The following is a 16,471-nucleotide window of genomic DNA, read 5'->3' as shown; positions in this document are numbered from 1 at the left end:
TGAGAAAACTGTTAAATAGGCCTTACCTTTGAACAAACTGCTGCCTGTTACCAATGTAATTGGGCTCAGCAGGAAAATTGTCTGTCTGTGAAGGAAAAAGGAAAAGAGTTTACATCTTGCGCAACACTGAAATGTGTCCTGGTGTGCAACAGAATCTCGTGGTGAAATAGATTGATTAATTATTAATAAAAAAGGGGTGGGAAAGAGGGAGACATGGAGAGGGGCTTTAATCCTTAGATTTGTGCATTTTTATTAGTCAAGGAGACATGCTAATTAAACATCCAAAACACTCAATTGCACATTTGTGAACTTAATGACCTGTTAGATACAAATAAGCGTGGAGAAGCAAGGCAGAAAATGGAATGAGGAGGAAGGAGTTTGTTGGTATAAGAAAATGAGATGATGAGTTGTTAAAAGCTTTGCACACTCACCCACACATGCACAACCCTCTTTATCCATCAGGGAACACCCAATTCATTGTTGTTCGTTTACAGAAGCTAATTGTATTTAGACTGACACTAACTGTAAAATAAATAAGCAGGATTACAGTGACGCAGTGTGATCTTTATATTCAATATTTACTGCCTTGCACTACAGCGTCTTAATGCTCATTAATGTCTCACTGAGTTTATTTTATTGCATTATATTTAATTTTATACCTTATATTGCAGATTTATATTATTTATATTGCATAATAATATAAATATTATAAGAGAGATGAGAGATAAGAGAGAGAGAAAGATATATATATATATATATATATATATATATATATATGTCAAGTTTTTTTTACTAAGCATATTTAATGAGGTAATGCACCTTTCCACTGAAAATACGGTGAAAATGACAACTTTATAAATGCAATTATTTATTCAAATAGTAGAAAAGTGTTCAAAGAAGTAAATACAAGTCAATAAATAACCTTTTTCTTTATTTCTTTCTCTTTTTTTAGGATTCATAAGGTTTTTACACATTGTGACATTATTATATGACAATTAAGCACATTTTCTCCAATATTCTCAATTTATTTTTCAATTTGTAATTCTTACTCTTCTCATAATATATTACTGTAATATATTACTTTTACAAAACTGGCACAACAAAATTATACAATTTTATACAATTGTACTAATTTTGTGAAATTATTCTATTACAGTAAAATTTAAATATTTATTATTTCTATTTAAATCATTAGATTTTTTTTTTTAATATTCATATACAACTATCTTGAGATTTTTACTCTTGCATGGTAAGCATATTTACTTCAGCTCTGAAGACTTTGCATTTATGTCATTATTATATGGAGGAAAAAAAAAAAGAACGTCTCAACATCTATCAATCAGTTTCACCAAACAAAGACAGAGCTGAGTAATAAGAAGTGCTTTATTGAGTAAACTTCACCGGTTTGTAATTTTTTCCAGAGTTACATCCAGCAACCTGCAGCGATTCGTACGTATAGGTACGTTTTTTTAAGTTTTGCAGAAATGTATTTAGAGGCACGTATTTCGAATGAGACTATGTTACCTTGTCTTTCTCTCAATGGCCGACAACGACCCTCACAGATCTCTCTCCTATGGGTTTCAATTACTCAACTCAATGTTACATCAATGTTGCCACAATGTGTTTGCGCAACAACTCAACTCAAGTCAATACGGAGTGGAACGAAAGAGAATCTGGACTCAGCTGTGGTCCAGACAATATTGACACGGCTAAACGCAAGACTTAGGGAGAGTAATGCACTGGTTCATTTCTCCTCTCCCTCCCATCCACTCTCTCTCTCTACACCATCATAAAACCTCTCAGACATCTTGATGGTACAGTAATGCAGTGCAGAAACGTTCTTTATTACTAACATACGCTTTTATGCCTGACATTACCACATGTACTCTGTATATAAAAGTATTATAGCACCTGTTGTTTCAAAGACATTTGAAAGATGTGACCAGGAAAAGGTCCAGGAAAACAGATCTGGGTCTCTTAGATACAAAAACGAACTGCTATATAATCAAAGTATGAGAGCAATGTTTATCTTTTCAATGTTCTTTTTCACTTATGAATCCTTACACCATAAAACAGTATCTGGAGATTTGCTAGAAAGAGATATAATATTTTTCTTCAATGCACCGTTGGACTTCAAAAGGAGATATGTGAATGGTACGTGATGTCACTGACGGTTGAAATGATGAAACGAGATGGCAAAGTCACAGCAGGAGGGGATTGTGGGATTGTGTGAAAGGTCACGTAGGCCTCCCCTTACCCTCGTGACCTTTATGAAGCTTTGTTGAGACTCTCTATCGCGGTATGGAGCGCATCTTTCAACCCCAGTCGCAGATAAAAAGCGCAGATGCAGAAGCCGAATCAAAGGCTAAATCAGCGTTTGGAAAGCTTTACAGCTAAAGTTGTAATTGCCATGAGTCTTTTGAAAATTCAAAGCACACTCGGGTTCGTTTTGACTTCTGTAACTTTAATTTCTGAGGAAAAAAGGGCAGAACATTTTCTTTAGCACAAGGGTTAGGGGACAAATCAACCTTTTGCACAGCATTGATGCATGTAGCCATGACATTTCAAGGTCAAAAAGAGCAAATTTAGTGTTAGACAGTACATTCAACTAGCTCTACGTCCAATTTCCCAGAATGCAAAAATGAGGCATTAAAAAAGACGAGTTAAAAAAGGCACTGTCCGTTAATAACATAATCGCAGGGTTGCAGAGGCGTAGCCATCATTTCAGAAGTGAGGGGGACAGAAATGTTATATATATATATAAAACAATAAATTAAAAAAATTATATATATATATATATACAGGTGCATATGATATTAAAAGTGGGGGGGGGGGGACACATCCCCCGCATCCCCCGCGTAATCTACGCCCCTGCAGGGTTGCCAGAATGGAGGAAGATGGTTCATTTTGATAGTAGCATCTGTGTGCAGCGACAGGAATCGCCGGAATACGACCTCCACACGTCTACGTTTTAAAAGGCTGATAAGAGCACTTTCCAGGGAAGTGTTTTACAACATCCTGCCTGTATGCAAACTGCCCCTGGAGAGAACGTCTGAGCGATATAGCAAGGAGGATAGTGCTGGTCTAAATCGAGATTCATGAGGCTTTTCTGAGAATACGCAAGCTGTGTCCGCTGGCCGTGGCGGCACTGGGTCATGCACGACTCCACACAGCCTGCTTATTTATCTTTTCGTCGCCATGTGTCTTTAGCAAAAAAGTTCATCAGAATCATCCAACCTGCAAATATCCACAATCAAGAAAGAACACAACACAATCTTGCAGGCTGGCAGCCAAAGTCGCCTGTTCGTTCCAACGGTGTTGCTATGAGCCGCTATAAATAACGGCTTCGTATCAACAACTAAAAGCTAATAAAAAGTACATTACAGCAGTACGGATCACACAGTCTCCTGCCAATTAGCACATAGTAATTTTTTACAACTCTGGGTCCTGGCTTTAATGAGACGCGGATGTGTATGGCATCAGGTAGCCATCAGGTGACTTTTATAAATAATGCTGCACTGCGTTTCTGCTGTTTTCATATCCAGTCCAGCTGTTACATGCTACAGGCTAGCAGACAGCTAATTACCTACACTGCTTATCGCTGTTATAAACTTACGCCTGTTTTAATTGAATGTTTAACTCCTAATTGAGGGCACTGGACCATCATCTGTGGTACTGCATCAATCGAGTATTAAAAACACGCTTAGCTTCCATCTGCATGTTTTCATCTGGTGTCATTAGCAAAAATGCTTAGCACTTTAGACTTTCCATAACTGGTTTCTAGATTTGTCTTTGTTCTTCTAAGTGATTGTTTTGACTGTTTTCTAACTTTTCAAAAATGCCAGATACCTCTTTATTAATAGAGACAAAGGCTAACTGCTAAATCTTACTTCAACGTACATCATGTTGTGTTACTACATAATATGCCATTAGAAATAATAATAATAATAATAATAATAATAGTAATAATAATAATGATTAACATCTGTAACACACACCTAAAAGTAAAATAAAACATAAAAAAGAATATCAAACTTAAAAAGATTCTTAAAATGAATAACATGTATAAAATAAATAATTTATATATACACATACACACACACTATATATATATATATATATATATATAATAAAATAAAATATAATAAATATATAAAATATATATGTACAATATATATAAATTATTAAATTAAAATTAAATATTATTTTATCATTATAATATAGTATAATATATACATTTATAAATTTATTTTTTATAAATGTATTACTTTATATAATTTATAAATACTAATAAAAATGTATATGAATCGAATTGTACGATCCCCAAATCTCCCCAAAGAAGTTTTGTAGGATATAGCTAACTTTTGAACATAAACTTTAAATTCCCCAAACAACAGCTAAGCAAACTCCCGCTCACAAACACACAGTTTTCATCACAAGTAGTAAACGTTTTTTTAAGCTCCCAGTCCGAAGAGAAGCAACAAAACAAGAAGGAATCTGTATGTGTGGGAGTGTGTGGGAGAAAAACAGACTCTCTCAAGAGAAAGGCAGAAAATGGCTCATCTATTTCAGTGAATCCTCAGTACCCTCTCTGGAGTGTTTTCACGGTGACCAGCCAGATGCCTCCTTTCAATAGAGACAAATGAACAAAAGACAAGCAAACCTGTGTGCGTGTGCATAAGCGTGTTTACAGGACAAACACAGAGAGAAATATAGAGGCACAGTAAGTGAAAGGTACTGAGGTGGGGGGGGGAGATGCCATGAGGGAAAGGAAGGGATGCTTATGCAGCATAGATGCCCATCTGCCTTTCGAACGTCACTGGTGCTCTCCAGCTTGTGAAATGCATCTGGGTATTCTGGCGTGCCAGATATCTGCCCTCTGCTGTCTGACAACACAAACACGACTCGGAGAAGAGCATGTGTGTGCATTACGAAGAAAAATTGTCCAGTTTCACCTTGTAAGTCTGCCAAAATCTACAGTTTTCTGACAAACTGTTCACTCTTTGGTGGCTATATAGTTTTGTCATATACACAGAAACACTCAGTAGTGTACATTTACAATTTGATGTACAAGTAATTCACGAGTTCACACTCACATATAATAAATGGAGTAAAGTTTATTTGTATTTGGCGTGCTGGCCAAAGGGAAGGGCTCAAAGCTCGGAATTTGGGCCAAACCCAGAGTACTCCCCCCATCCCAGGTTGGGACAGGAATAGTTAGAAGTGAGGAGATGGGGTGTTGGAGGGATGCTGGAAAACTGTCAAGGAACAGAGGTAAGTCTGCTGTGTATATATATACCTCTTATCTTGTTAATTGAGTTGATTACTGAATGTGCTCCTCACGTGTTAATTAGGTTAATTATCTGAATGTGCTCCTCTCGAACTTTGTTAATAAAACATCATAAAGTTTACACTGAACCAATGCAATATAAAACTAAGGATGTTTGCACTTTGAAATCGGTTTTCAGGTTTTTTTGTTTGTTTGTTTCTTTCTTTTGTACATTTGCAACATCAATGACAGTACCACAATGAGTACTAGCAGTAGCTGTAGAGTTTTTGTGCAACATTAAAATAATGTCTAAAATTAAATTAAATTAAACTATTTTTTTATATCTACATTTTCTACTACAAATTCTACAACATTTTTTTAATCATTATTTTGACTTCACTCTCAAAATATTACTATTTTAATATTTTAATCTCGTAATGGTGTGACTTTATTTTTGTATGGGCCTATTATTATAAGGAGATTCTATTTATTTATTTAGAGTAAATTGCTGTATTGCTAAATTTTTGGCTAAATTTCACTAAATTGCTGACAGTGTTTACCACCATATGCAAATTTTTGTTGCATTGGATTTACCACCAAAACATTTAATCATTTAAATATGACTTTATTCTAAAAAATATTTGATTTTTTCAGTTTTATTCACATCCTGTGGTGGTGTAAAAACTTTTATTTGGAGAGAAGCAGCTATGAGAAATGCATTAATCTTTGGTAAATGTGAGCAAAAGCATGCAAAGATGCAAATGGCCAAACCCAGAGTACTCCCCCCATCCCAGGTTGGGACAGGAATAGTTAGAAGTGAGGAGATGGGGTGTTGGAGGGATGCTGGAAAACTGTCAAGGAACAGAGGTAAGTCTGCTGTGTATATATATACCTCTTATCTTGTTAATTGAGTTGATTACTGAATGTGCTCCTCACGTGTTAATTAGGTTAATTATCTGAATGTGCTCCTCTCGAACTTTGTTAATAAAACATCATAAAGTTTACACTGAACCAATGCAATATAAAACTAAGGATGTTTGCACTTTGAAATCGGTTTTCAGGTTTTTTTGTTTGTTTGTTTCTTTCTTTTGTACATTTGCAACATCAATGACAGTACCACAATGAGTACTAGCAGTAGCTGTAGAGTTTTTGTGCAACATTAAAATAATGTCTAAAATTAAATTAAATTAAACTATTTTTTTATATCTACATTTTCTACTACAAATTCTACAACATTTTTTTAATCATTATTTTGACTTCACTCTCAAAATATTACTATTTTAATATTTTAATCTCGTAATGGTGTGACTTTATTTTTGTATGGGCCTATTATTATAAGGAGATTCTATTTATTTATTTAGAGTAAATTGCTGTATTGCTAAATTTTTGGCTAAATTTCACTAAATTGCTGACAGTGTTTACCACCATATGCAAATTTTTGTTGCATTGGATTTACCACCAAAACATTTAATCTGAAACAAGCAGCTATGCGATACGCATTAAACTAAAATACAATTAAATATAAAAAATACTTCTACAATATATTATAATTTTTTTAGTTTATTCTCAAAATAATAATATTTTAATCTCTAATGGTATGAATTTATTCTTGTATAAGGCCTATTATAATGAGGAAACTTTTATTTGGAGAGAAGCAGCTATGAGAAATGCATTAATCTTTGGTAAATGTGAGCAAAAGCATGCAAAGATGCAAATGAACCTCAAATATGGCTCACTTCCATAATTTAGATTTATTCATATAAACTGCAAACCGTACCGGAGTCCACATTAACTGTACCCCAGAAGAAAACTTTCACAGCAACTAAACAAACCAAACTCTGACTGCAAACAGACTCGAGTCCAATAGCTCCCTAATTGAGTGTAAAACAGCCATCTGACATGACAGGCTACCGAAAATCAAAGGTTTCAAGGGCAAACAGGGTTTTTTGCATCTGTTTGTTTGGCTGTTTGAACACCAGGCCCCTGGGTGGAATAGCATTTGCTAAATGTACACAATAAAGCTTCATAAACAAAGAGCGATCAATGTTTACAACTACATAGCAAACAAGACCAGGACAAGTTACCCCTGTGCATGCCGAGCCGAATCAAATGAATAAGAGAATAATCGGACTCTCAAGCGATGTATTCATTACAGGGGGAGAGACAAAGAATGGCCTCCTCAATGGCACGAGCATTGATTGGGTCATTTCTCTAGTGCATTACCAAGTAATCAAATTCAATTAGCCGGTCATGTGTTTTCCTGTGGTTACTGAGCCTATCAATCGTCTGGCCTTAACGTACCAAATGCCATCGCCGCTCATTTCCTGCTTCTAGCCCCAGACCCCCAGTTAAAAGTTTTGAAAAATTAATTGCTTCCTTTGAAATTAACGCCACACGACTCTAGACATTTGTGGTCAGAGTTATATTCATCTTGATTAATTACGGGGAGCCCAACAGACACCGCAGGTCATCCGTTTTTATCTAAGCCTGGATTTGGCAGGAACCTTTTAAATATAACAGCCACGACACATCGCTCTCTGTTGTTTAAGGGTTTAAGCAGTGCTGATGTGCACAGACACACTAGATAAATCACCATTAATGCTGAAGTCTAATCTGTGTATGTCCCAAATGTCTGTGTAAGATGGATGCTACTTCTGAGTGATATCATTGTCCTAAAATGATCCCAGACAGGAGCATAACAACCACTGTCACATTGTCAACTTTTTTATGTTTTGTTTTGACTACAATACAAAAAAAAAACGCTCTTCATTTACTCACCCTCATGTTGTTTTTCATTCTTCTGTGGAACACAGAACTATTTTTTTTATCCATACAATGAAAGTCAATGGGGTCCAAACAACACTGATGTGGGGAAAAAACAAAACAGAACACCGACACATGATTCAAAATATCACCTATTTTGTTTCACAAAGGAAAGAAAGTCAATCAGGTTTGGAATGATATGAGGATCAGAGTAAATACTGACAGATTTTTCATTTTGCCACTTTTAAAATCATTGTTTTAATGACAGCCTGCAATTTAGTTAGAACTATTGGATGCAAGCCATGTCACTTTATTAATATTCATAAGCAAAGCTAATAACAATTATATTACATCTCCCTTTACACACTTTTTTGATCCTAGCCTCTCCAAAAAAACATTATTAATGACTGAATAAGAACACTGGCCAAATTAGGCTAAAATCTAAACACAGATCTGCATTACATTTTTACAGTCTGTTCTTTTGTGTCTTGAATACATGAAATCCTTTCTGAGAGCATTTACTGCGATTTTCAATTCCAGTGCTCGTCATAACTACAGATCAAGCGATCTGAGCCACAAAAGAAGCCCTTATGCAGATTTAAGACACAGTGTATCTCAGTGACAATAACTGCATCTAGGCACCATTTCTTTTCACAAATCCCAATTTCAAAAATGAAGAGAGGGAGATTACAGTAATCCCGGGTGGGATTATAAGCGCTTCAGGGCAGTCCTGCTTCTATCTCCCAACCGCCCGTGTCCGGCCGACATGGCTGCAGTCAGTGGCAACTGTCATACAGACCAGATAAGACCCAATTTTCTCTTTGGATAAAGCAGAACATAATCCCATAACTAAGTATGTTAACAGAAAAGACAGAAAAGATGGTGTCTGTTCTTTTCTAGTATGAGTACAGTAGAAGAAAAAAAAAAGATAATTCGCATTTCAAAACTTGTGTTTTGCATTATTAAAGCCTCTCAGGTTTGTTGAATGTGAAAAGCAAAAGGCTTTCTGACATTCAACTCGTCCTTACAGCTCTGGTCGTAGTTCTTAAAACAAGTGAAGTGGAAAATACAATTCTTAAGCTCATTATGATATATAAAAAGGCTTTTACAGTGTAATTTTTCATGCTCAGACCCTCTACGACACCACAGTGAGACCTGAGGCAGACGGTCAAGGATAGAGAGACAGAGTGAGAACGAGAGCTTGAGAGAGAGAGAGAGAGAGAGAGAGAGAGAGAGAGAAAGTGTCTTGGCTTTCCAGTTAAGTACATTAGAGGTGTGATACAAGGGATAACCTCTCTGAGTCGAAACTTGGTGGATGGTTTAACCATTCTGAGGCTTTAGGGAGCAAGACTTGTGAAAAAGAGAGCAAAAGGCTTGGGGGTCATTCTAGGAAATTAATGTTTTTTTTTTTTAGTTGGTAATATATATATATATATATACACACACACACACACACACACACACAAAATAACAAAAATAAGAAATATAATTTAAATTTTAAATTTAATAAGAATTTAATTGGAAATTTGGGCACGCTGTGAAACTACAAAAATGATATAAAAATGATTTTTTCTACAAATATATTATATATATTATATGAATTAAACAGATCATAAAAAGGGACACACACACACATATACAGTATATATATATATATATATATATATATATATATATGGACATGACTGCCAAGCATATTGTACATTGACCCTTGGAAGGACAAAGAAAACTGAGGGAAAGAGATCAACAGATGGAGATAAAGAATCTGGTTCCTTCTCCGCACCTCTTAATCCTGTATTATTATCTTTCAAGTAACGAGCCCTGCGGTTCGGCCAAAATGTGCCCCTCGATTTCACCGACAGCTTAACAACCTCACTTCCCACGTTGCACTGCATGTTTTACTTGTGCAGAAATCTCCCACATAATTTGATTTCGTTTGGATGAAGTGTGTGGGACTAATTAGAATTTCAAAAAGGTGTTACATGAAAGAGAAGCCCGGATGAGACTGCTAGCACCAAACAGTGTGACAGTTAATCCTTATCTGAACCCTGTAGTTTGGAAAAAAACCTAAGTGGTTTTTAAAAACGCAAACATGATACTGTAAGAGATAAATTAAGTACATTAGAAATAGAACCATCCACAAATGGACTGCGCACTAATTAAAAGCATTTCTGGGTGTACGACGCCAACTTTTGAATGTGTTTCTCGAGCGGAAGGGTGTTAAAAGTTTCCGCTGGCAGCTTTGAGGTACTGCTTTGGAAATGTCAAGCACACTTCTGCTTCAGTGAACACGAAGACAAACAAACACATGTGCAATCTGCTCCCTCTCATTGGATAAGGTCACCCGTTGGGTTCACGGCTGGAGCAGTGCCGTCAGGGGTCGGTCAGAGTGTTTGGAATCGGCACGGCTCCATGCTGAGGATACAGAGCTACGGCACATGTCTCTCTGTTATGAAATGCAGTGGCGTGTAATTGATTAGTTAATCGTCCGAGGTTGCTCCTAAAAGCCCAGAGCTTCACACAAAAGACTCCTGCATTCCTCCTGATTCTCCTCCACTGGTGGTCCGGACCTCCCCGAGGACACCTCGCAGTTTTTAGAGCACTTCAAAAACATCTAATAATGAGTCGAGATAGCTGTGCTTAACATTACACACACACACAAAAAGTTTTACATTTATGCGTAAATATTTGTTTTTATATGTTTTTAAATATTTGTTTATTTTTATAAATATATGTGTTTGATAATTCAAATCATCTTAAAATGAATTTTTTGAATGTAATGTCTTACATAATGCATTCCCAGGAAATCAAACAACCCTAGCGCAAAAATTGCAGAGAAATGAAAAATATGCGGCAAGAGCCCGAAAGATAAACACAGCATAAAAGAATGTGAAAGTTAAGGAGCACAAGGTGGAGACAACAGAGTTGGAAAAGGAAAATCAATACACTCAAATCTGCCCAAGCTTCTTAGCAGCTAGCTATATCAACCTGCTTCATCCCAAACATATCTCCTCATTAAAGACAATGAGGTATGACAAGAAAACGAGATTGAGAGATAAACTGTAACCTAAACCCTACAAGTGCTCAACTTGTACATCAAACTTTTACAGCCTATGTTGGTGAGAAGTGCACGAAGCAATTCTCCATTTTGCTGGAGCCTCCGTTATTAGTTTTTCCATTTTACGTAACGGGGGCCTTTCGAAAATTTCAAGCCAAACCACAAAACACATCCAACTAGACGTCGGCCCTCGATATCATCATCTGCTCGCTGTTAAAAGGCTGGACCTGGGAACTTAAATGGAGCTGTGGTCGGGATTCTCCGGCCTCAATGCAGGAGATTCAATTATCGCTGGATAAGTATCTGAGAGGTCGTGTGTGGGAGCGCGCTGGAAGTTGGATCCGGAGTTGAGCTGAGGTAACAACACTTGGTTGTCTTTCAAATGCAAAACAGATAACGCGCACGCCAAGCTAAACCTATTTAAGCACAACAAGCCCTCGGCCAATAGCCTTACAGCTCCCACCAATAGGGTTAACTCTGCTAAAGGTGTTAAAAGTAGTGTGCAGCAGGTCAAAGACCTCTTAATCTTTCCTTAGAACAGACATCCACTGAAAAACACCCCATGCAGTTTGCAGATGGTAAGCGCAGCCCAGTCTTGGACCACCTGTTAGTGATTTGGGAGCTGAGGCTATCATCAGCTTTGCCTAAGCCACCCCCAGGTGTCGTGCGAGTCATGCTGCATTTGGCCTCTGCGTCGTGGGTGTGTGTGGAAGAAACTGTTTAAATTAGAAGTTCTCAACTGGTTTTGCTTCATGATCCTTTATTTACATTGGAGCTGCACGTTGCAACACAATATCAAGATTGTAAAATTATAATTCACTTTATTAAGTAATCTATATTCACTGTGAACTGCAAAATCTGTAAAATAAGTAAAATAAGGCAAAAAATAAAAAATAAAAAAAAAAATATATATATAATCTAAATTATATTCTATATGCATTTTATAATTTAATATTATCATAATTCTATTACTCTAACAAAATATTTTTCTAAAATATATACAGGATTATCAGAACATATCATATATATAATTATTAATAAACATAATACATTTTAAATATAATACTAAATTATATACTATTATATGCTATTTTATCAAAAGATAAAAACTTATAAAATATGTGTTCTGTACTACATTTCTGTCAACAAAGGTCAATAAGCATATTTATTTTGATATCCTAAAAAAATGCATGATTATCAGAAAACACTGGAATGCAAAGGACCCATTTAGAACCACTGATCTTAAATGTGTGTGTATTAAGAAACCTTATGTACTTATCGGGAAGTCCGATGTGAATGAATGAACGAACCTGATCTCTGCAGAAGAAATTATGGATTATTTATGTGCAAACCTCTCAGAGGTCTGAATGCTGAAAATACTAATGCATCAAGAAGCAGTGATGAGTATATGAGCTGCCTCTCATCTCTCATATGAGCATGCTTTTATGAGCACAGCTTTTGTTAATGGAAGTTTTTTTTTTTCTTCTTCAAAGTAGATGAGAAGTTTAAAATGGGATACTGGCTATGTCACTGGACCGTTTGTGTTGGTATCACCGAACCACATCTGTGACATGTTCAGCCTCAGGGAATGAAATATCGCTTTTCGCCTCCCCTTCTCCCTGAAATTCCTAACACAGCAGTTCACACGCTTTCTCAAAATAGAGGCTGTTTCATGCCAAACCACTTCCCGCCGTCACGCAGGAACAATCTTCACAGACCATCAGGCAAACTGTGAAATCGGTTTTAAAATGTAGTGATAAATAGGTGGTTTGAAAACAAAGTACACTCAATTCAGAGTATGTTTTGTCCAACACAGAGCTTAAAGGAGTGCAGGAGACGAGGAGAAAGGAGGTGGTCATCTCTGATTGGCTCCTGAAGGCTCCCAACCTCAACCCTGCAAACCCAGTGAACAGCAAAAGATTCATTAGTAGCAGTTTAGACAGAGATGAGAACGAGAGACTCTGAGGCGCTGTTGACCTCCAAAACAAGTTTTTTTTTTTTAACTGCCACAAAGACTACAGTATGCTGTATAAGGACTATATATAGCACCAGAATGCTTTTTAAATGTTTAATTGTATTTATTTATTTTTTTAATGTACGTGTCGCTTACCCGTGCAAAAGCTGCTGTCACATTTCAAATCGGTTGTTAGTGTTTTTGAGGATTTCCAGTTGGTTGTTAGGGTGTTCAAGTTGGTTGCTAGGGGATTTTGAGATAGTTGCTAGGTGTTCAAGAGAGCTGATAGGGTGTTATATTTGTTTGCTGGGTGGTTGTTAGGGTGTTCTATCTGTTTGCTATGGGATTGAGGTGGTTTTAGGGGGTTCTAGGTGGTTGATAGGATGTACGGCTGTTGGGATGTTCTATTTGGTTGCTATTGTATTCTGGGGGTTGATAGGGTGTTCTAGTTGGTTGCTATGGGATTTTGAGATGGTTGATAGGGTGTTCAGGAGGGCTGATAAGGCGCTCTATTTGGTTGTTTGAGGGGTTGCTAGGGTGTTCTATTTGGCTGCTATAGGATTTTGAGGTGGTTCTAGGGTGTTCACAAAGGCTGCTATGGTATTCCGTTTGCTTACTGTGGGATTTTGAGGTGGTTTTAGGTGGTTGCTAGGATGATATGGAAGGTTGTCAGGGTACACCAAGGTGGTTGCTAGGGTGTTCTAAATGGTCATTCTAGAAGGCTGCAAAAGTATTCTAGGTGGTTGCTAGGGTGTTCTTGGTGTTTACTAGGATGTTCAAGTTGGTTGTTAGGGGTTGTTATGGTTTTAGGTGGTCATGTCCATGCCGAGATGCAGTCCTCATGGTTCGGGGTCTGTTCAAATCCCTAAGTATGAATGATAGCATAAGCCTTAGAGCAAGCACCACTAATTACAAAACACCAAATTTGCTAGAGTGCTTTGCAACGCATAACGAAAGGAAAGCGGTTAAACATCATTCCCGAAGCATTTAGGAAACAAGCTTGGCAAATGAGTTTCCCAAATTAGTTTATAGCATACCACTTCAACACAAATGCTTTTTTTTCTTACAAACACATGATATAATCTATACCAGACCAAAGATCATGTAAAGTGGTTTCCATGAGCCAGGCGTAGAATCCAGAATCCGTGAGACCAGACTCCATTAGACTCCATTCATTAGCGCAGCAGCCTTCCTCTGCAATCTGAAATGCTTTGATAAAGATTCAAATGTTGGCAACTGACTCAACAGAGCAACAGAGCCTTGAATTTAGGTCATGGGAAGATGATAAACAATTCATAAGCAAAGTCCAAAATTAAATATATAATATGATTAAATATAGTAATGAAAGAAAGCATTGTTAAGCTGCTAGACTGCTCTCCAAACAACTCCAGAAAGAGATGCCACACACACAAAAACACTCACGCGTTCGCACATAAAAGCTTGCATTACAGTTGTGGCAGCACTCTGAACAATTGTCTTTCACTCCAAGGTGACTCGCTCTCTCTCCATTTCCATTTCTCTCAGGGTCAACTATGTGCATCTCTCTTTATGCGTGCGTATAAATTGAGAAAAGCGAGGTTTGCCTAATGCAATGCTGTCAGAACGTCCCACAGCATCCCTGTCCGCTGTGCATTAAGAACCTGTCAGCCAGAGTATGGAATTAATCAGCAAACCCCTGAAGAAACAATTGCATAATCTAAAGCTATAAACTCGGCCGACCTTGCCTTCAAACGTGCTTAAATTTCCACCTTCAAAAGGGAGATTGAAGCAGCTAAAGGCTCTGAGTCAATAGATTTCTCCCTTGTTTCAGCCCTCCAATCTTTTCTTCCTATAAAGAGGAATGATTGACTGCTCTTCCTGCCTTCCCAACAGTTCTGAATAAAAGTCCATATGAGTTTCTTTTTTTTTTTTAAAGTGACCTCTGCTTTGGCTTCGCTATACCTTTTGTTTGTTTTGAAAATACCGACTCCTGCCTCAAATTCCTCATAATGGTGGTGCTAAGGGTGGGATTCTGTCCTGAATAATCTTTTTTTGTAAGCTAACTTGTCTTTAATGGTTTTAATGTCTGCTCATTTTTGTCACTATTAAATCCATTTAGGCCTGCAATTATGTTCTGTAATTAAGACAAGGCAGACTTTCGACTATTGGCATAATTTACAATATCATTATTAAATCTTGTATAAATTATCGTGCAGTGTTATGTTCTGTAAACAACACCAAATAAATTAAACCTGTTGGCTTTTTTATGGTCCAATTTTCTATCCATCCAGACATAAAAATATATAGAGATGCTCAAGTGTGACAAATGTGGCAAACTTTAAGATAAGCCAGGACATTTATGGCTGAAAACACCCAGCCACAAAGGCATTCATATCTCTAAGCCCTAAATGTTCACTGACCTTAGATCCGGCTCAGAACGGAGGCAACGGATTTTGAGAGCACCACTTCATTTATTAACAAATCAATTGACGGAAAGGTGTGAAGATTGCTATGGTGACAAGATAATCTAATTATCCGAAATTTGGACTTTGTCGTCAGTGACATGAGCCACGGAACCTCTGATGCGAAATGACAAGAGCATAGAGAGATCATGTAAGAGAAAGTGAGGCTGAAATGATCAGCTCCGAGTCTCTTAGAAACCAACTCTCTGACTGGACCGGGCAGTTATGAACCTCTCACTCTTTGGATCAATGAATCGCGCAGACACTGTGGAAACTTTAAAAGGGCGCCAAGAATGACTCTCTTAAAGATGGAGAGATGGTGCATCCTTCAAAGCACATACATTTTGATATTTGCTTATAACGTGAGCATGTTTTGATGTACTGCTTTTCAAATAAGAGTGGATGGCTATATAGTAATCTTCAGTCCGGTGTTTAAGTGCTGTGAAACAATACAGATACTTGAGTGAGGTATTGACTTACAATCTACTTTCAGAAACCTTGCATTTGTCTACTGTACTGACGAACAATCAACATTTGAACAATCAACATCTGCCTGATTTCTGACTTCTCTGTAAAAGCCAACGTTTCATTATAATGTCAGCATCTTATACTATTTCTATGATGATTAAATAAAACAATGCCAAAAGTATCTGTTCAAAAGGTTTTGGTTGAAGTTGGGCATCCTCATATTTTCTTGACAAAGCAAGCAAAAAAATTAAGAGCAAAGAAAATGCAGGCGAGAATAACTGATGCTTTATCAATATATTTTATCATTTTTATGCTGCCACCAAGAATGATAGGAATAGTTTTGTCACACAAGCTGGTCACCCCATGAACTAACTAACTATCATAAACTTAATCCTAAATCATTAATCATAAACTAAAGTAGTAGTACTTTCTGCCAAGCTTTATTGCTGTATTATAAAATAAAATAAGTACAGCTTCCTAGTTGATTGAGGAAAGACTAATATATATATATATATATA

At 36.8% G+C, this 16,471-nt stretch overlaps 1 protein-coding gene across 1 annotated transcript in view; it reads right to left on the bottom strand.

The window, feature by feature from the left end:
• The window catches only part of LOC107718221 (protocadherin-17-like), a 78,418-nt gene that overhangs the window by 47,298 nt on the left and 14,649 nt on the right, over positions 1–16,471 (bottom strand). The window contains exon 3 of the mRNA XM_016525215.1: positions 27–85. Within this exon, the coding sequence (XP_016380701.1) occupies positions 27–85 (59 nt within the window). The remainder of the gene's footprint in view (positions 1–26; positions 86–16,471) is intronic.

The sequence above is a fragment of the Sinocyclocheilus rhinocerous genome, unplaced genomic scaffold, assembly GCF_001515625.1.
Source record: "Sinocyclocheilus rhinocerous isolate Xijiao unplaced genomic scaffold, SAMN03320098_v1.1 scaffold1111, whole genome shotgun sequence".
Taxonomy (NCBI): domain Eukaryota; kingdom Metazoa; phylum Chordata; class Actinopteri; order Cypriniformes; family Cyprinidae; genus Sinocyclocheilus; species Sinocyclocheilus rhinocerous.
Note: the sequence above shows the minus strand (reverse complement) of the source record. Positions and strands in the feature narration are given on the sequence as shown.